The sequence below is a fragment of the Pongo abelii genome, chromosome 9, assembly GCF_028885655.2.
Source record: "Pongo abelii isolate AG06213 chromosome 9, NHGRI_mPonAbe1-v2.0_pri, whole genome shotgun sequence".
Classification (NCBI taxonomy): Eukaryota; Metazoa; Chordata; class Mammalia; order Primates; family Hominidae; genus Pongo; species Pongo abelii.
The window spans coordinates 97,551,610-97,573,854 of NC_071994.2; the positions used below are offsets into that span (position 1 = coordinate 97,551,610).

The 22,245-nt window shown below is 38.1% G+C and overlaps 1 protein-coding gene and 1 long non-coding RNA gene across 2 annotated transcripts in view; one reads left to right on the forward strand and one right to left on the reverse strand.

Moving 5' to 3' along the window:
* Positions 1-4,103, forward strand: part of PIWIL4 (piwi like RNA-mediated gene silencing 4) — a 56,570-nt gene extending 52,467 nt beyond the window's left edge. Inside the window, exons 18-20 of the mRNA XM_002822363.4 lie at positions 2,426-2,551; positions 2,663-2,810; positions 3,538-4,103. Of these exons, the coding sequence (XP_002822409.3) occupies positions 2,426-2,551; positions 2,663-2,810; positions 3,538-3,654 (391 nt within the window). The 3' untranslated portion in view covers positions 3,655-4,103. The remainder of the gene's footprint in view (positions 1-2,425; positions 2,552-2,662; positions 2,811-3,537) is intronic.
* LOC129048737 (uncharacterized) overlaps positions 1-21,869 on the reverse strand; it is a 66,440-nt gene extending 44,571 nt beyond the window's left edge. The window contains exon 1 of the long non-coding RNA XR_008511316.1: positions 18,009-21,869. This is a non-coding gene — a long non-coding RNA (uncharacterized LOC129048737). The remainder of the gene's footprint in view (positions 1-18,008) is intronic.
* Positions 21,870-22,245: the final 376 nt, after the last annotated feature.

Below are 22,245 nucleotides of genomic sequence, written 5' to 3' on the forward strand. Positions count from 1 at the left end.
GAAAACCTAGGCATTACCATTTAGGACACAGGCATGGGCAAGGACTTCATGTCTAAAACACCAAAAGCAATGGCCACAAAAGCCAAAACTGACAAATGGGATCTAATTAAACTAAAGAGCTTCGGCACAGCAAAAGAAACTACCATCAGAGTGAACAGGCAACCTACAAAATGGGAGAAAATTTTTACAACCTACTCATCTGACAAAGGGCTAATATCCAGAATCTACAATGAACTCCAACAAATTTACAAGAAAAAAACAAACAACCCCATCAAAAAGTGGGCGAAGGACATGAACAGACACTTCTCAAAAGAAGACATTTATGCAGCTAAAAAACACATGAAAAAATGCTCACCATCACTGGCCATCAGAGAAATGCAAATCAAAACCACGATGAGATACCATCTCACACCAGTAAGAATGGCGATCATTAAAAAGTCAGGAAACAACAGGTGCTGGAGAGGATGTAGAGAAATAGGAACACTTTTACACTGTTGGTGGGACTGTAAACTAGTTCAACCATTGTGGAAGTCAGTGTGGCGATTCCTCAGGGATCTAAAACTAGAAATACCATTTGACCCAGCCATCCCATTACTGGGTATATACCCAAAGGACTATAAATCATGCTGCTATAAAGACACATGCACACGTATGTTTATTGCAGCATTATTCACAATAGCAAAGACTTGGAACCAACCCAAATGTCCAACAATGATAGACTGGATTAAGAAAATGTGGCACATATACACCATAGAATACTATGCAGCCATAAAAAATGATGAGTTCATGTCCTTTGTAGGGACATGGATGAAATTGGAAATGATCGTTCTCAGTAAACTATCACAAGAACAAAAAACCAAACACCGCATATTCTCACTCATAGGTGGGAAATGAACAATGAGAACACATGGACACAGGAAGGGGAACATCACACTCTGGGGACTGTTGTGGGGTGGGGGGAGGGGGGAGGGATAGCATTGGGAGATATACCTAATGCTAGATGACGAGTTGGTGGGTGCAGCGCACCAGCATGGCACATGTATACATATGTAACTAACCTGCACATTGCACACATGTACCCTAAAACCTAAAGTATAATAATAAATAAATAAATAAATAAATAAATAAATTCAAGGCCCTAATACACACAGAACCAAAGCCTCTGAATTGCAGGCACTGATGTGCACTTAAGGTCTATGGAAGGTTCTCAAAGGGTTTGAGTGCCATGAAAGCTGAGCTGCAGATAGAAATCAGACCATCCTGAACACCAGGCATCTTGCTCCACTGTTACATTTCCAGATTCTGTGTTTCAGTACAAAATTTTCTGCAGTGATTATGTGAAATGGCAAGTGCAAGAAAATGTTGGAAATGGAAAATAGGAGAGGACAATAATCTTAAGTCAGCTTCTTAAAATATTTGGAAAGCATCTTATTCCAAGCAGGACACATAGCCCTATCTGTAGGGTTACATCATCATCATCAACCAAAGGGTCACAGCCACAAGTCACAAAGGAGCTGAGTCTTGACCTCAGTCAGTTATTGTTAGAGTAGAGGGGAAGCCTGAAAGTTTGGTGGCAGTATCACCTGCAACTCTATCCCAACTGTTAGGGCCAAAATACCTTGCTCTCCACTGATCTCAGGTGCATGTTTATTAAGAATCACAGGTATGCAACTGAGGGATGCAGGAGTAAATTTAGCAGCTGACAGTGCTAAGGAGTTACTTTTCTTGCACTATAACATCAACTTTCGATAGTTTCAATATTGAAAACATTTGTGATAAATTTTAAAAATAATTATAATGCTTAAAATGAAACTCCACAGTGATCCTTACATCCCAGAGGATGTAAGGATGCCTTTTGTAATGGCAAATATTAGGATTTTGCCTTGGCTTTACCAAATACATTAACACTTCACCATTCAGCATTTGGCCAGAACGTATATTTGGTCCAACCATCCATCCACCCAGGCATGAGTTTTGTGTAATACAGAAGGGATGACAAGAGGAATAGGAAGAACTTGTGGTTCTTCCTTTGCTACTTGCAAATAAAATTGAGAGGAAGAGTGAAGGGGAAAATAGGTTGAGTCACTAATCACACACACACACATCTTGTCTCCATGGATAATTCTGGAAAATCTTTCGCAAAAGTGCCAGTTGAAGTTCAGCATTCCTTCCTGCCCCCTTTGAGTGGTATAAACTAGGCAAATGACTTGGGATAGCATCCTTTTGCAACAAATATGGACAATCCCTAATTTAAAAAATTGTATGTATCTCTAGGGAAGGAGGGATCGTGGGTAATTTTTATTTTCTGTTTTGCAGTGTTTTTCAAATGGAATTTTTATTTATTTCATTTTTTAAATTACACAAAAATAGAAAGCTGTATAGATTGGATTGAGTTCTTTTCATATTTTGCCTCTCTAATTTTTAGCTTAAGACTGTCGGTGATTGTGGTCAGGAAGAAGTGCATGCCACGATTCTTTACCGAAATGAACCGCACTGTACAGAACCCCCCACTTGGCACTGTCGTGGATTCAGAAGCAACACGTAATGAATGGCAAGTGCCATTGGAAAATCAATTTTTAACAAAACATTCATTGCATCCAGTTTATGTTTGACCTTATTCTGTTTGCCTTCTTTCCTACATTCATTCCATTTTCCCCCTCAGGTATGACTTTTATCTGATCAGCCAGGTGGCCTGCCGGGGAACTGTTAGTCCTACCTACTATAATGTCATCTATGATGACAATGGCTTGAAGCCCGACCATATGCAGAGACTTACATTCAAATTGTGCCACCTGTACTACAACTGGCCGGTGAGTGAAAGCTGTTTACTTAATGTAAATATGATACTCAAGAGTCCCACCTAGGAATTGTCATACACTTCATCTTTGTATCCCTAGATATAGCACAATACCTGATATTTCCTAAAGAAGGAATGAATGAATGAATCAATGAATGAATCACTTCTTGAGTCCACAGTGGGAGGAAACCAGTCTATCATAGAAACAAAATAACAATAACTATTATAATACATTAATAGTTATAGTTTCTAGACGACTTTGTTATATACATTATCTTATGCAAACCTGGGAGGAAATCAGGGTATTGTTATTTACATGTTACAGATGAAGAAATTGAAGCCAACTCAGATATGCCTGGTGGGGAAGTGTTAACAGGCATGGGTCTGCCCTTTGTTCCTGTGCATTAGGCCAAGAGCTGTTCCCAAAGGCCAAGCCCAAGGTTTGCATGGAGCTCCTCCAAGGAGTTCCAAACATGAGATCACAGGACAAAGACTAGTCTGAAGTGTGATGGCTCCCTACTCCCAGCACCATGAAGCCAGAGTGACCTTTCACTCCATCCTCCCCAGTGAGCTTAAGTTCCCAGTAAGTTAGGTTACCTTTTGTTGGTTGAGGTTACCTGTTGTTTACCCAGAAACCCATTCTATTATCTGTGTAACCAGTAGACAAAATAAAATCAGAAAAAATCACTTTGAAGAACAAGGTAATCTCTTAATTATTATCAATACTTTTTTCTCCTCAGGGCATAGTCAGTGTCCCAGCACCATGTCAGTATGCTCACAAGCTGACCTTTCTGGTGGCACAAAGCATTCATAAAGAACCCAGTCTGGAATTAGCCAACCATCTCTTCTACCTGTGATGGCATGAACCACTGGCATCACTAGATGAACAATCCAAGAAGCAACTGGTATACTTTGTGCAAATCTGCCATAAGCTCAAGGCTGTGACTGGGGAAAAAGATTGAGCTTAGTTTTCATGTCTGGGAAAAAAAGCAAAACAACTTAATCTGAAACAGTTTTAAAAAATGTGTGTTATTTTGTTTTAAAGAGTTGTATGCTTGGGGTAAATTTTCATTGTCATATATGGAATTTAAATATACCATCATCTATAAAGAATTCCACAGAGTTAAATATCTTAAGTTAAACACTTAAAATAAGTATTTGCATATTTTGATGATAGATAAACAGAGTCTAATTCCTACCCCAAATTTTGCTGAGGTTTTCTTAATGTCATAGAGCATTTTGTAGAGTGGTTTAAATAGTTAGTAGAAAATAAAGTTCAGAACATCATGTGCTTATTGTTATTTGAATTTTACATTGATATTACATGTGAACCTCATCATTTAAGTATTTTCAGCAAAACGTCTTACCCACTAGAGCACATCACCATTAATCTTTGAGTTCTATTTCAGAAACTGAACTGATCACTTGCTCTCTTGATGGGACTTTATTTCACTTAATAGCAGCTTCTCCCAGTGATGACCTTGCTTCCTATTTACTGATAAAACAGAAGCTATCAGAAGAGAACTTTTGCAAGCCTCTTGTTATCTCTACCTTCACCTAACGGCATCTGTACCCATAGACTCTACCTGCCCTTCCCTTTATTTTGAGTGCAGCATGTCTGTTCCTATAAGGCTCTCCACCTCTGTACTAAATCTCATTCCCTCTGACCTATGAAGGATGCTGCTCTAGCGGTTCTCCCTTCTCATTTCTGCATCATCAGTTTTCTCTCTCACTACTGGATCATTCTCATTGGCATTATAAATATGCTGTTATTTCTCTCATCTTAAAAAGCCATTTCCTCTAGCTTCCATCCCATCGCTTGGCACTTCTTTACAGGAAAAACATCGCAAAAGAAGAGTCTGTGCTTGATGTATCCAGTTCTGTATTCCAATCACAATTTCACCACAACCACTACAGCAAAATTGCCTTAGTCAACACCACCAATAACCTTCACTTGGCTAAATCCAATGGTCACCTCTTGGTCCTTGTCTTGCTTGACCCAGTCAATCATTTCCCCCCTCTGAGACTCTTTATTTGGCCTGTAGAATAACAGTCTCTTGGTTTCTCTCTCCTACTGCAGTGATCACTCATGCTGTCTCCTTTTGTGGCTTTTCCTCATTTTCTTACCCTTTTCATGTTGGAATGCCCCAGGAATGAGAATACAGCTACATGCAAAAGATGTTTTGATGAGGGATAGATCAGAGTTCAAATTCTGCTTACCACGGGAAGGTCTGTGGAAGTCTGCAGCAAAGGGTGGCGGGAGAGTGGCAAGTGCTCTCTGGGGACAAGGGAAGCAGGCCACAGGAGGGATGCCAACGCACAGGTTACATCACTTTGCACTGAAAATATTCTTTTCCTATTTGAGAGTTTTGTCCAGACATAGTAGAAATGCACCCAACATGGGTCTATCCAATAATAGGATAACCATTTTGTGAAGCACGAGGGTGGAGGGGACTTAATAAGTTCCAGGGCCAGTGCCACGCCCTGCATATACACGTTTCATCTCCACAAGCACTGTATAAATTAGGTTATAATGACCATTTCAGATGGTAAAGCTGGGGATTAAAGATACCACGTGACTCACTGAAGTTTATGAGATTGATAAATTGTGGAGCTAGAATTTGTCCTCAGGTTTGTTGGCAAAACCTGTGAGATGAACCAAAAGAGTCTACGCCCTTGATAAAAGATACTCTAAGATTTAAAAAATTTCTCCCAGAGCACTAATGGAGTGCCTTATGTGATTTAAAGATGGCATTATATGGCGGGCGCCTATAGTCCCAGCTACTCGGGAGGCTGAGGCAGGAGAATGGCATGAACCCGGGAGGCAGAGCTTGCAGTGAGCCGAGATTGCACCACTGCACTCTCGCCTGGGCAACAGAGCAAAACTCTGTCTCAAAAAAAAAGATGGCATCATATAGCAAGTCTTTGGAGACAAGGCACTGAACCAATTCAGGGTGATGGGTTTTGTTTTTGTGGTTATCTTGTTTTCTTCCTTCAAAGTAGAACGGTGATATAAATCCCTACTACCTAACCAGCCAGCTTGTATAAATCCACATGAAACATTTTGATTAGGCAATACAACCTTCTGCAGAGCGCCCATCCACCCTTTTAAGTACTGCCCCAGGAAATGACTTCTTACCCCTTTAACCCACCAGAGGGCACACAAGGACTGCTGTGTGAATAGAGTCCATCATGGCAGTGTCATAGACTTCAACAATTTCAGGTAAACTCCTAGAGGGCAACATGGGACTAAGAAATCTTCATATGAGCTCTGGTTCCAGCACGTTTGGTTGTCAGATGTGATAACTTCACTTTCTGGGACTCAGTTACCCAATCTGTAATATGAGAAGGGCTTGGACAAGACCAGTGGTGCCTAATCTTGAGAAGATTAGAAGTTCCCATGTTTAAAAGCTTTAGAACAAAAAAATAGAGGTGCCTGGGTCTACCTCTCAAAATAGTGATTTAACTGGTCTGAGATGGGGCCCGATCATCCAAATATTTTAAAAGTTCTCGAAATGGTTCTGATGTTCAGCCGGGGATGAGGAATACTGGTTTAGATAATATATGAGACCTATTTCAGCTTCACGTTATGTGATTGCCACCTCTCACATGCATTAATTAGTTTTCCTTAGGCTACCAAGGACAAAGAGGAAAGAGCGCCTGTGCCAGGCTTCAGAGCAGCACTGGATTTGAATCCTAGAACCACCACTTATAGTTGTGTGACACTGGGCAAGTTACTTAACCTCTCCGAGCCTCAGTGTATCTACTTGTAAAAATGTCTAACAATGTCTGCAGTGTAGTTATTGTAAGGATTAGAAATGTCAAATCTAAAGTCTCTGGCCTTAGTAAAGGGTATCATCTTATTAGACCTGAGGAGAGGAAATGAATCAAATGGCACAATTTAGTTAACAAATAGTTATGGGTTTCTATTATGTGCCAGGCACTGTACTAGATTCTGAATTCTACAGTTCTACTTAAGGGAAAGCTTAATATTGTCTCTAGAAATAATCTACCAGTTCCTATTTTGTAGAAAGGATTTTGTAGTTTTTCTTTTATTTTGAGAGCTGAGGGAGAGACTCTGGAAGAAAGTATACTTTAAATACATTTCTGTGGCCACCATGGAGTGGCCCATCAGATTATCTTTAAAAGAACCTTCTGCAAGGAGCATAGTTGGCTGACAGCCTCTAAATGCTACAGCTTCAGGGGTGATGTTGAGACCATACGCCCCTGCAGACTGCTTCTAGCCCGTTACTGAGCACAGGAGAGGTAATAGATCTGGGTTGTTTCTGCCCAACATGGGACTCCACTATTAGTCTCTGATAGGTAATATGCTGTGTTTAGCTCTGTGTCCCCACCCAAAGCTTATGTTGAATTGTAATCCCCATGTGTTGGAGGAGTGGCCTGGTGAGAGGTGATTAAACCATGAGGGTGGATTGCCCCCTTGCTGTTTTCATGAGAGTGAGTTCGTTCTTACGTTATCTGGTTGTTTGAAAATGTGTAGCACTTCCCCCTTCTCTCTCTCTCTCTCTCCTGGTGCCATGTGAAGATGTCCTTGCTCCCTTTTTGGCCTTCCGCCATGATTGTGAGTTTTTTGAGGCCTCCCCAGCCATGCCTCCTGCATAGCCTGTGGAACTGTGAGTCAATTAAATCTCTTTTCTTTTTCTTCATAAATTACCCAGTCTCAGGTAGTTCTTTATAGTAGTGTGAGAATAGACTAACACAGTAGGGGAACCCACTTTGTCTTGACCAAGGTTTTCTAAGAACTGCACTAAAGTTTTGAGCTTTTTCTACTGATCCTCTTTCCTTCCCACTCAGTTTCATGTATTTCAGATTAGCACTGAGGTCTTAAGGCCCTCTCTAGTACTCCTACTTCCTCTCACCAGTACTCTTCACAGGTATTTCTCCCAGTAAATCTTCTGAATGCTTAATTCTGTCTTGGTGTGTGCTTCTTAAGGGAACCAAACTGACACAACTTTCTTCCCTATTAAATGACTCTTTACCTTTTAATAAAAATAAGTCTATTTTTAATCTTAAGCACTTTATCAACCACAACATAAAACATTTTTAAAAACCTTTCACCTAGAGATATCATAACTTTTTAAATACTAGGTGTATTAGTCCGTTTTCACACTGCTGATAAAGACATACCTGAGACTGGGCAATTTACAGAAGAAAGAGGTTTAATTGGACTTACAGTTCCACGTGGCTGGGGAAGCCTCACAATCATGGTGGAAGGCAAGGAGAAGCAAGTCACCTTACATGGATGGCAGCAGGCAAAGAGAGAGCTTGTGCAGGGGAACTCCTCTTTTTAAAACCATCAGATCTCAGACTTTTTCACTGTCACAAGAGCAGCATGGGAAAGACTTGCCCCCATGATTCAGTTGCCTTCTATTGGGTACCTCCCACAACATGTGGGAATTCAAGATAAGATTTGGGTGGGAACACAGCCAAATCATATCATTCTGCCCCTGGCCCCTCCCAAATTTGATATCTTCACATTTCAAAACCAATCACGCCCTCCCAACAGTTCCCCAAAGTCTCCACTCATTTCAGCATTAACTCAAAAGTCCACAGTCCAAAGTGTCATACAAGACAAGGCAAGTCCCTTCCGCCTATGAGCCGGTAAAATCAAAGGCAAGTTAGTTACTTCCTAGATACAATGGGGATAGAGGCATTGGATAAATACAGCCTTTCCAAATGGGAGAAATTGGCCAAAACAAAGGGGCTACAGGCCCCATGCCAGTCCAAAAATCCAGTGGGGCAGTCAGATCTTAAAGCTCCAAAATGATCTCCTTTGACTCCATGTCTCACATCCAGGTCACGTTGATGCAAGAGGTAGGTTCCCACAGTCTTTGGCAGCTCCACCCAGTGGCTTTGCAGGGTAAAGCCCCCCTCCTGGTTGCTTGCACAGGCTGGCATTGTCTGCAGCTTTTCCAGGTGCACAGTGCAAGCTGTGGTGGATCTAAAATTCTGGGGTCTGGAGGATAGTGGCCCTCTTCTCACAGCTCCACTAGGCAGTGCCCCATTAGGGACTCTGTGTCGGGGCTCCGATCCCACATTTTCCTTCTGCACTGCCCTAGCAGAGGTTCTCTGAGAGCCTTAGCCCTGCATAAAACTTCTGCCTGGGCATCCAGGCATTTTAATACAACTTCTGAAATCTAGGCAGAGGTTCCCAAACCTCAATTTTTGACTTCTATGCACTCACAGGCTCAATACCACATGAAAGCTGCCAAGGCTTGAGGCTTGCACGCCCTGAAGCCATGGCCTGAGCTCTACATTGGCCCCTTTCAGCCACAGCTGGAGTGACTGGGACACAGGGCACCAAGTCCCGAGGCTGCAGACAGCACAGGGACGCTGGGCCTCGCCCACAAAACCACTTTTTCCTTCTAGGCCTCCAGGACTGTGATAGGAGGGGCTGTGGCAAAGGTCTCTGACATGTCCTGGAGACATTTTCCCCATTGTCTTGGTGATTAACATTCAGCTTCTCATTACTTACATAAATTTCCTTAGCCAGCTTGAATTTTTCTTCAGAAAATGGGATTTTCTTTACTATTGCATTGTAAAGCTGCAAATTTTTCAAATGTTTATTCTCTGTTTCCCTTTCAAAACTGAATGCCTTTAGCAGCACCCAACTCACCTCTTGAATGCTTTGCTGCTTAGAAATTTCTTCCACCAGATACCCTAAATCATCTCTCTCAAGTTCAAAGTTCCACTAATCTCTAGGGCAGGGGTAAAATGCCACCAGTCTCTTTGCTAAAACATAACAACAGTCACCTTTGTTCTGGTTCCCAACAAGTTCCTCATCTCCATCTGAGACCACCTCAGCCTGGACCTTATTGTCCATATCACTATGAGCATTTTGGGCAGAGCCATTCAACAAGTCTCTAGGGGTTTCCAAACCTTCTCACCTTCTCATATTTTCTTGTCTTCTTCTGACCCTTCCAAACTGTTCCAACCTCTGCCTGTTATGCAGTTCCAAAGTTGCTTCCACATTTTTGGGTATCTTTTCATCAGCACCCCACTTCTGATACCAATTTACTGTATTAGTCCATTTTCACACTGCTGATAAAGACATACTTGAGACTGGGCAATTTACAAAAGAAAGAGGTTTAATTGGACTTACAGTTTCCATGTGGCTGGGGAAGCCTCACAATCATGGTGGAAGGCAAGGAGAAGCAAGTCACGTCTTACATGGATGGCAGCAGGCAAAGAGAGAGAGCTTGTACAGGGGAACTTCCCTTATTATAACTGTCAGATCTCATGAGACTCACTCACTTTCACGAGAACAGCATGGGAAAGACTTGCACCCATGATTCAATTACCTCCCACCAGGTCCCTCTCACAACACGTGGGAATTCAAGGTAAGATTTGGGTGGGGACAAAGCCAAACCATATCACTGGGTTTTGAGTTAACAATTTCCTTTGGGAAAATTTACTCTTAAATCTTTCTAACACACTTCAAGATCTCAGACATGAAATGTAAACAACTTTTGAGAGCTGTTGTCAAAAGCTGTATGTTGCACTGTTAACCTGTATGTTGCACTTTCATCTGACCCAGGGCCCACTGGCCAAGAATAATCCAACAGCTCCTACTGGAAGATAAGGAAAGGACTTATTTTGAAGGGACAGAGGATGACTAAAGAATTTATGACTGAATCAATATCCTTCCAATTTATTGGGAAAGCTTTTTTCAAAAAATCATTGACTTTAAAATGATAAAAATAATAGATGTATAGTATGGAATATTTGAAAAGCACAGAAAAGTATAAAGAGATATAGAAAAATATCACCAACACAGCTGCTACATAGAAGTATACACTGTCAACACTTTAATATGTATTTTTCTACTAGTCTTTTACAGTTGTATGATATATAGTTTTATATACTTTATTTTTCACATAAGATTATGGCATGAGTATTTTCCTATTTTACCAAAATATTTTATAAGCATAAATTTTAATGACAACATAATATTTTACTGCACAGATGTAACAAGTTACTTTCTCCCCTCTTTATTGTGTCCCCAGGCCATTCCCAATTTTTTTTTTTTTTTTTTGGCTATAAAAACATGGCACAGAGTTTTTTTATCCAAGTATTTGGTATTGAGTCCTTGGTTTAGATTCTTAAAGGTAAAATTACTGAGTCAAAAAGTTAGAATTCTTTTAAGGTGCTTGGTGTATGTTGCCTTGTTTTCTTTTTATTTTTTTAAGTCTCATCTTAGGTTCTCGCAGTGGCACCCTAGCAAGTTTTGCATATTCCCATTAAATAATCTTTGCTAATATAGTAGATGCTAGTTTTATGTTTTTACAATAATATATTAGATAGGGAAAATAATTTCAAAATGTATATTAGCCATTAGCATTTTTTTGTTTGTATTTTTAAAATAAGCTTCTATGAGGCCTTTTTATTTTTAAAATAGTAACTTTGTCATCCTTTTCTAGCTATGTCTCCCAATTTACTGTACTTTCAAATTTTGTTTATGTTGCTTTGTAAGCTACAGACATTTAAAGTTTCTATATTCAAATTACTACTATTTCCTTCAAAATTATAAAAGCAGAGCTAGAATTTGAAACCTAGAAAATCTATCTCGATGTAGGGATTTGAGAAATATTAACTATTTATTGTTTTAACTTCCTTTCACTTAACTCTGTAAATCTATCTATATTACATTTTAGTGTAAAGTGAGAATCTAAACTATTTTTTCCAAGTAATTTTGGAAAAAAAATTGGTGGACTAAAAAAGAAAGTAGAAATTCTAAAAATGAAAAAAATATTTGAAGTAAAAATTTCAAGAGATTTGTTAAGCAGTAGACTAAAAACAGATGAACAGAAAATTAGTAAATTGGGAGTCAGACTTTAGGAACTCACTTAGAATGCAGTAGATAGACATTGAGTGTGAAAGTAGACACCCACCACAGATTTGGTAGGTGTTCCTGATACAGAAAATATCAAGAATGAGATAGCAATCAATTCTTAAATAGACAATGCTTGAAAGTGTTCCAACATTGAAATATACATTCTTAGAATGAAAAAAAAACACAAGTAGAATAAATAAGAATTTTCATACCTAATACATTGTCATAACATTGCATAACATCAACTATAAACAGAAAAGCTTAAGATTTCAAGGAAGAAATGCAGACTTGCAGACTGCCTGCAAAGAAGAAATTACACTGTGTAGGCTTAATGTTAGAAGAAAAGATAAGAAAAAATGAAATAATATCTTTAAAGTCCTGAGGGGAAAGAATAATGAAGCTAGAACTTTATGTGAAGCTAAATGATGTTTGAAGAGTGAGTGATAAATTTTTTTTTTTTTTTGAGATGGAGTCTCGCTCTGTTGCCCAGGCTGGAGTGCAATAGCACAATCTTGGCTCACTGCAAGCTCTGCCTCCTGGTTTCAAGCCATTCTCCTGCCTCAGCCTCCTGAGTAGCTGGGACTACAGGTGCCTGCCAGCACGCCCGGCTAATTTTTTTTTGTATTTTTAGTAGAGACGGGGTTTCACCATGTTAGCCAGGATGGTCTCGATTTCCTGACCTCGTGATCCACTTGCCTCGGCCTCCCAAAGTGCTAGGATTACAGGTGTGAGCCATCGCACCCAGCCAAGTGAGTGATACATTTAAAAATTCAAATATAATAAGAGTTTACTGCTCACAGCCCTTGCTGAAAGAACTACTAAAGAATGTACCTCAGCAGAACAAAAAATAAACCCATTGAATAAAGGATGGGTGAGCAAAGAAACCACTAAATATGTTGCAAATGTAAATTGTATTGGCTGTTTAAAAAATATTTTTTCAGGCGGGGCACGGTGGCTCACACCTGTAATCCCAGCACTTTGGGAGGCTGAGGCAGGTGGATCATGAGGTCAGGAGATTGAGACCATCCTGGCTAACACAGTGAAACTGTCTCTACTAAAAATACAAAAAATTAGCCAGGCGTGGTGGCGGGTGCCTGTAGTCCCAGCTACTCGGGAGGCTGAGGCAGGAGAATAGTGTGAACCCAGGAGGCAGAGGTTGCAGTGAGCCGAGATTACGCCACTGCACTCCAGCTTGGGTGACAGAGTGATACTCCGTCTCAAAAAAAAAAAAATTTTTTTTCATGTTAATAAAATTTAGAAATCAGCATGGGCAATACAAGCACATAACAACACAAGCAAGATGATAGCATTTAGAGGAAAGCTAAAGTGAGCTCAAGTCTTTATGTTGTTAGAAAGGAGATTAGAGATTCTAACTTTACATTTGATTAGAATATAATAAAGTTAAATATGTATGTGATTATTTTCTAAAAGAATAAAGGCATCATCTGTAACGTTGCATTCAGTGTAAGGAAAATAAAGAGGATAAGGATTGTTGAAAGAATAACTTTAGACAAATTAAATTTAACAAAGTTTGTTTGAACAAAGAATGTATCTGGCAGCACTCAGAACCAGAAGAGATTCACAAAGCTCCACCTAGCAGTTGAGCGGCCAGCTTTTATAGGCCAAATATGAAGCAAAGTTGAGAAATCACCTGATCAGCTAGGCTTTTGCCTTATCTGGCATGAACTGATTCATGATTAGCTGTGATTGGCTGAAGCTCAGCTGCTTATGATTGGCTGAAACTCTGCTATATTTATTACAAAAATATATCGTTGACCCTTGAAAAATGTGGGGTTTGGAGCTTCAGCCTCTCACACAACTGAAAGTTCCCATATAAATTTGGACTCCCCCAAAAGTTAACTAACAGCCTACTCTTGACCAGAAGCCTTATGAATAACAAAGTCTGTTAACACGTATGTTGTTTGCTATATGTACTATATACTGTATTCTTACAATAAACTAGAGAAGAGAAAATGTTATTAAGAAAATCATAAGGAAGAGAAAAATACGGTTACTGTTCATAAAGTGGAAGTGGGTCATTATAAGTTCTTTATCCTTGTCATCTTCATGCTGAGTAGGCTGAGAAGGAAGGAAGAGGAGGGGTTGGTGTTGTTTTTTCAGGGGTGGTGGAAGTGGAAGCAAATCCATGTTTAAGTGGACCCACTCAGTTCAAACCCTTGCTGCTCAAGAGTCAACTGTAGTTAGGTTGTGGCTTCTTACACAGGAACTCGAAGTACACAGACAGCCTCAGGCTAACGGACTGCTTATTTGATTTACCAGGATACTATCAATTCAATAGAGGAAAAGAGAAGAGGAGGAGCAAAGAAAAAAGAATATGATAAATATAAAATAGCAAATAAGATGATATATATACACTTACAAATATAATCAATGTTAATAAATGTAAAGTATTAATTTTACTTATCGGAGACTGTGAGAGTGGATCTAAAAATCTATATATTGTATATAAGAGAGTCATCTAAAATGAAAAACATAGGAAGTTTATAAGTAAAAAAAATAGGAAAAGATATACAGTTGAGCATGAAACAACTTTTTTGAGCTGTATGGATCCACTTATATGCAAATATTTCAAACAAACTCAGACTGAAGATACAGTATTCTCAGGATGTGAAACCTATGTATACAGAGGGCCAACTTTTTGTATTCACAGATTCTGCAGGGCCAACTGTGAAACTTGAGTATGCTTGGATTTCAGAATATGTGGGGGTCCTGGAACCAATTCCCCACATATTCCAGGGATGACTGTACTTTGAATTAATAGCTAAAATAAAGCTGGGATAGCAATATCAAATGAAATTGAATTTAAGGGTGAAAGTAAGGACATTATATATTTATAAAAGTAGCAAAAACAAAGCCCCAGAAGATATAGCAATCATGAATTATTGCATATGTTTTAACTATAGCTTTGAAACACAAAAGTAAAACTGCAAGAATTACAAAGAGAAACTTACCAACTTTTTAAATCCACAAGTAAACAGGGAGACTTTAATATGTATCTCTTAAAAATTGGCTAAAAAGACATGATTATTAGAAATTATATAGATTTGAAAAAGCTGTTAGCAAACATGATTTAAGAGGCACAAAGCAATTCTCCACAAATTCCAAATAACTGATACTATATAGACACATTGAGGGAAACAGTTTATGGCTTAAAATAAATCACACTGAAAATTTCTGAAATGAGAAAAGAAGATTAAATACTAAAAAAGTTGTAGGGTAAAGTTAAACTGATATTTACAAGGAAATTTGCAGTGTTCAATGTGCATACTAGAAAACAAAAGAAGACTGAAAATTATTTAACCAAGCAACTAACTGAAAGATGTTACAGAGCAATAGGGAATAGCCCAAGGGGGAAAAAAAGGAAATAACAATAATACAATATATCAATGAAAAATAACATGAATTTTAAAACCCAATAGAAATTATGGGAAAAAGAACAAAATCTGATTTTTTTTGTTTAATTTTTATTGTGGAAATTTTCAAATATGGATAAAAGTAGAGAATAGTACAAAGAACCCAATTTATACTGTTTCAGCAATTACCATACTACGGACAATCTTCCTTCATATATACTTCCAGCACTCTTCTTACTTTATTATTTTATAGCAAATCCTAGGCATCTTATAACTAAAATCTAGTTTTCTGAGGGTAAAAACTCAGAAGGGTTTTTAGCAAGATTCATGAATTGAAAAAGAGAAGGCACAAATAAAACAATGTTAGGAATAAAAAAAGGTATAGTAAAGACTTCAAAATATCATGTGAATACTACAACACCCTTATGCCAATAATTTTAAAATTTTTAAATGAAGGTATAATTTTCTAGGAATATGTAAATTAACAAAATTTGCCCAAGAAAAAATAGAAAAACTTACTATAGTGTGGTAGTTAATAGCATAGATTCTACAACCAGAACTCTTACTGCCTGGATTCGGTTTTGGCTCTGCTTCTTTGCCTCAGTTTCCTCAGATGTAAAATAGTAATAATAATTTTACCTAGCTTATAAGACTGTTGTATTGATTAGATTAGTAGTAATTGTAGAAATGCTTAATTAGAAGGAAGCCTGACATGGTGTAGGTGTATCCTATTGCAAATATGGTAATAACAAAATAACAAGAGATTACATCAGTAGTCAACAATGACCTCCCTCAAAAGAAAACAGAGCCAGAGAGATTTGCAGCTGTTTTACTATAGTCAAAGAACAGATAATTCCCATCTTATACAAGCTGTTCCAGATAATAGACAAAGACAAAGCCATACAACTTATTTTATGAGACAATATAATTTAATCCCAAAACCAGTAAAGACAGTATAAAAAAGAAAACTACACGCCAAGTCACTTGTAAACATCGATATAAAAAAAACTAAGTAAAACACTAGGAAATTCCATTTAGCAGCATGGAAAAATAGGTTTTAAATAAGACTAAGCATGGTTTATTCCAGGAATGCACAGATTTAACTTTAGAAAATGTATCAATGTAATTTACCACATAGCAGATTAAGAGGCAATCCGTATAATTACGGTAACAAGTACAGACCAAGAATTCAGAAAAGTTTAGTGCTCATTTGTGATGTAAAAAGACAGTTTCTAACAAAGTATAAACAATAGGAAACTTGATTATCTTTGGCATAAAAAAAGACATCTCACAAAAACCTACATTATATAATAAATTTTATTATATATCATCAACTAAGTGTTTAAAAGATTTTCCCAGAAAGTCAGAAACAAGTCAAAGACATCCTTTATCACAGCTATTATCAATGCTATGCTAGAGTTTCTAGCCAATAAAGCAATGGAGATATAGCAATAAAAAAAGAGAGAAAATTATCATTATGTCTTCATGGTATGGTGTCTATAAAATCTAAGAGATCCTTCAGATCTAATAAAATTATTCAACAGTTAAATCATATAAAACTACCTTCAAAAATCAATAGCATTCCTAACAACCCAGTATTTACACAAAACTCGAAAAAAAAATCTAATTTAGCAATAAAAGTAATTGGAAGCCTAAGCGTAAATAAGACAAAACATTCATAAAATTTTTTTGCCAAGAAAATTTCAAAACTTGATTGAAGAACACATAAGAAGGTCTTAATAAGTGGACAGGTAAACTGCTCATGAATAGGAAGATTCAATATGGTAAAGACGGCAATCCTCCCCCAAATGCATCTATAATTTCAATGCAATTCCAATATAAATCCTAACATGGTTTCCAATAAAACTTTATAAACATTTTAAAATTTATGTGGCAGAACAAAAGTCCAAAAATGTCTGATACATCTCTGAAAAAGAATAACAAGAAAGGGTTGCTTATGCTACCAGGTATCAGAGTTTATTATGAAGCTAATTAAGTAAAACTGTGGTTTTGGCTGAGTCATAGATAAAAGCTCAGGTGAACAGATTAAAATCCCAGGAACAAATTGAGGTATATATGAATCTGTCATTTAGTAGAACTGGCGTTACAGTTGAAAGAATGAACTACTTAATAAAAGATACTGGGATAGCTAGGCTTCATATAGAAAGAAAATTAGACCCCTAGCTCACATGAAAAACAAAAAGAGACTTCATGTAGCTTAAAGACTTAAACATGAAAAAAAAATTGCAACAACTAGAAGAAAATATAGGGAATATCTTTAAGATATTAAAGTAGGGGAAATTTTCTTAAGCAATATATAAAAAAGTATAAATTATACAGGAAAAGACTGATGATTTTGTCAAAATGTAAACTTCTGAATGACAAATGAGACAGTAGTAATGCTAAAAGACAAACTGTAGGCTAAAACAGTATATGTGTAACATACACAACAGGAAAAGGATGATTAACCCAAATATGCAAAAACAAAAACCAAAAATAGTTTAAGTTAGTAAGAAAAACAGACAAAAACACCCAGTAGAAAAAAGGGCCCAAGAGCAATTCACTAACAAATATCTAAGATGATACTCAACTTCACCAGTAGTAATAAGGAAAATTAAAAATACCAATGAGATTTAATTTCACTCTTATACATTTGGAAAAAAACTATCTGTCAGTAATAACTGTTGTTGAGAATGCAGAGAAACAAACTCTTAAACATTGCTGCTAGGAGCATGAACCGGTTCAGTCATATCTGGAAGTCCATATCCTACAAACCAGTAATTCTACCTTGAGATTTATACTTTAGAGAATTTCTTATACCTGTCTATAAGAAGAAAATGGATAAACTATACTGTAGTCATACTATAGAATACCATATAGCAATGAAAAGAAATGAACTGGCTCAGACTATGTAGATCTACATGAATAGTTATCAAAAAAAAAAGTTAAGTGAAAAAAAATCAAGTTAAAGAATGGTGGGTACCTGATGCTGTCACTGAAACCCAACGGGGTCCATTTGCCCACATGCAGTGGAAAGCCAACACCGAAGCACTGGGTTTTTGCAGTGAGAAAGGTTTATCGCAAGTCCACTGGCCACATGAGAGGAGGAAATGCTCAAATCTGTCTCCCTGAGCTGGGGGTGGGTCAGATTTTAAAATGGGTAATAAGGCATGATCTGATTGGATCTGGCCATGAGGTGAGGCCAGGACGCATGCTCTGGCTGGATCCTGCCATGCCGTGTCTGCTGCTTCTTAATTCAGTCCTGCTCCTCCATCCCAGCACTTAGGTTCCCCTTGTGATTGGACATTTGGTTCATCTGGGCATGCTCAGATTATGTGCCCTTTAACCTGGGCGTCCATGGCAACTGAAAAACAACTCACAACTTTGTCACATAAAAATTGAACCAGTTGGTCTGATCTGATTACAATGTCATTCATGGACAAAAATTAAAATACATGTAAATACCACATATTTCCCTGGTTTTATAGGTGTGTGTGTACGTACATATAAAAGGAAAAAGTGGAAATGGAAGATTGCACACTAAATTCATGACAGTGTTTGCATCTATGAGGCAGGGAGGGTTGTGAATTATAGGTAAGGATGCTTAATAAAGGGAATTTGACTATAATTCTATTAGTTTTTTTAAAAAATGAATCAAATACAAAAATGATAACTGTCAATTCTGGGTTGATGATATTTGCATCTTTGTCTTATTTTTTTTCTGTAATTTAAAATTTTACGAAACTTGAAATTATAATTGAAACAAAAATAGACAACTCCAATCTAACCATGAGAAAAATATCAGAAAAATATCAGTTTAAGGAAAGTCTACAAAACACCTGTCGATGTCAAGAAAAACAAGAAAAGACTGAGAAACTATCACAGCCAAGATAGGCCTAAGGAGACATGATAATCAGATATAATATATCTTGGATCCAATCTTGGAATAGAAAAAGAGCAATGGATAATAATTAAGGAAATCTGAATGAGGTAGGGATTTTTGATAACAATAACATATAAATATTAGTACATTAACTGTTACAAAGGCACTGTACTAATGTAAGACAATAATAAGGAAAACTAGGTGTAGGGTATATGCGAACTCTTTGTCCTAGCTTTGCAACTTTTCTTTAAATCTAAAATTATTGTAAGATAAAGTCTATGTAAAAAATGGAATAGGTATAGTATTGAGTTTTGTGTGTGTGAGTGTACACAAAAAGACACGCAGAATATTTATCAAAAATATCAATGATTAGGTCTACATGGTGGAAGTATGGGTAACTTTCATTTCTCTTTCATTCTTTTATTTTTCAAATTCCTCCCTTCTAATATATGACAAATGTGATATACTGATAGTTTTAGCTATCAGAAACATTATCAAGACCTTGGCACTATTTCTATCAGCACATGGGAATTATGGGCCCCATTCTCCTAACACTCACTTCCTATATTTGCCTGGGATGCTTGCTAAAACTGAGTTCTATACTAAGAATTTCCAGGGAAGAAACTTAAGAATTTATTTTTTAACAAGCCTCTAGGCGATTTTTTTTGTGTGTGTCTGGTGGCTGTTCAGATAAGTTTAGGAAACTGACTCAGCTAATTCTCACTTAAAGCTCAGCTCAGTGTCAGCTCTGCTGTCAAGCCTTCTCTGTCCATCTCAGGCATTTAGAATCTCCCTTCCCTGTATCCTCCCTGTACCACACACACAACTCCATTCCTGCTCTTCTAACAATGCAGCATAGTTTTTTCTACAGTTTTCTCTTTGGCTGTTTTGCATATCTTTGTGATCTCATCCAACAATAGCACCTGGTAGGCCCTCAATATCCATTATTTAGATAAATGCATAGAAGCTTAGATAGTCAGATGGACTGCTTTTAAATAAATGGGGTGATTCTAAGAATTTCATCAGCATCTATCTTCAAGCCTCTCAAAAATGGCATCCCTGGTTGCTTTACAACAGGTGGGATCAGCCTTATTATCTCTTTAGAAGGAAGCATGGGAATATTCCATTTATTCCAAAATTTATTGCTTTAGGCTTGGATAATGGTCAGAAAAACTGGAAGTGTGAATATATATTTGAATCATCTGGGAATCTATTGAAACCCAAACTTGCATTTGATGAGTAGTGCTTACCCTGGGCCAGGCCACTCAGTGCTTGAGCTGTGCTATCTAAGATGGAGGCTCTAATCACATGTGGCCTTTGAAGGCTACATTTAAAGTAATTAAAATAAATCCAGTTCCTCAGTCATACATTTCAAGTACTCAAAGGCCACACGTAGTGGCCACTGTATTGGAAAGTGCAGACACAGAACATTTCCATCATCACAGAAAGTTCTATAGGAGAGTGCTGACCTAGAAGATTCCTCTTTATACTTTGAATCAGATAGTTCTCTTATTTAAGGCTTCCCTCATCCCTCCAAGCCATATTCTGTTTGGTTCACAGTGACAGAAATGTCCTGGGCACCAGGGATTCAGAGATGAAGAAAATGTCATTGCTGCCCTGGAACAGCTTAAAGCAGGGACTGTCAACTGGGGCAATTTTGCTGCCTAGGGGACATTTGGCAGAGACTTTGTATTGCCATTAATAGTGTGGGGTGTGTGTGTCTGTGTGGTGTGTGTGTATGTGTGTGTGTGTGTATTACTGGCACACAGAGAGCAGGGATCCTGGGTAGAGGTCAAGTATGATGCTAAACATTGTACAATGCACAAGACCGCTCCCCTTCCCTACCATCAAAAATTTGGCCCAAAATGTCAATAATGCCAAAGCTGAGAAACCCTGGCTTGAAGCCTTGTTGGGGAGAGAGACACAGGAGCACAAAGTACCAATGTCATGTGGAAAGTGAGCAGAGAGTGGCAGAGCACAGCCGTCGGACTGGGAGGATTGCCAAGCTGAGTCTGGAAGGAGCTGCATGCCTAGTCACTCCTTCTATGATCTAATAATGCTTTGCCCATTCCTCTCTACAACACCTAACACTGTGATGTATTTTAACCATCAGTTTACACATACTTCTCTCCTGTGAGATTGTGAATTCTTCAAAAGCAGGTACTGTGTTTAATGAAGTGTGCCCAGGACTTTGCTCAGTGACTGGATGACATAGTAGGAGTACAAGAAAGTTTGCATGGGTGAACCGTGATAGGTGGACATCGTCTCTCTCACCTCTTCCCAAATCAAGGATGAAGTGCATCTTCATAAATCCTCATGTGAATTATTTTGCTACCTCTAGAAGCATTTTCTAAAACAAGATGCAGCAATCTGTTGAGTGAATTTGTCACCAGAGCTTATGTTTTCTGAAAGAAACCTATCCTCAGGTAGTTGTTCCTAAGAGGTGAGTTGTGGATTTAGTTCACATACCTTCGTGGCTTAAAATGCTCTACATGCCTGTTTCCCCAACAGCATCAATTCACCATGCAGTACAATATCAAGTCAGAACAGCCAATGCTGAAAAGAGTAACAGTTTCCTTTCATGATGCAATGCACTTGGAGCCAGGGGACAGGGAGACAATAACCACAAGGAGAAGTGATGACAACCCTACTTTAATATAGTAGTTCCTTTTGAATTTTATAGACTTACCCGTTAATCTCTAGAATTTTGAAAAAATTCCTTAAGTGATGTGAGCAAATAACACTTTGCCTTGGGTTGGCCTTTTCCTTTCCCTTGAAGATTACACAAATATGTCAGCAATGGAAATGATCCTTTGGCTTTGAACTATGTGAAGACCGCAGAAGGACTGGTTGGTAAGCATCCACATCCTGGGGTGAGAATCACATCCAGTTTATACCTCCCTGTACACACTTGTATAAAACAACTATAAGACACCTGAGGGATCTGGAAGCCAGTTCCTCATAAGTAAGAATTGGTAAGAGCTCTTAAGCAGCATGTCTGAGGTTTAATAACTCGCCCTGTCTGGAGCCTTTTGTGTCTTTCTTCTTAGCAAAACATGAGCATTACAGTCTGTGCTGGAACATTCCCTTCCTTCTTCCAGGCTTTTGATTACCCAGTCCTTCTTTACTTTCACTTCTTGCTCAAAGCAGCTCTTTCTCAGCCATTTCTAAAAAAGGCTTGTGAGATGCTGCAGGGCTGTGTCTCTAAATTGGGCCCTGTGTGCCTATATCCTCATTCTCTGCAGCTGCTGAATTCTTTCTGTGGGATCAGCCTTCTCTAAGTGCTGGGGTGATGGGAACATAGTTGTAAACTGATTTTGACAGGAAGCATCACTTC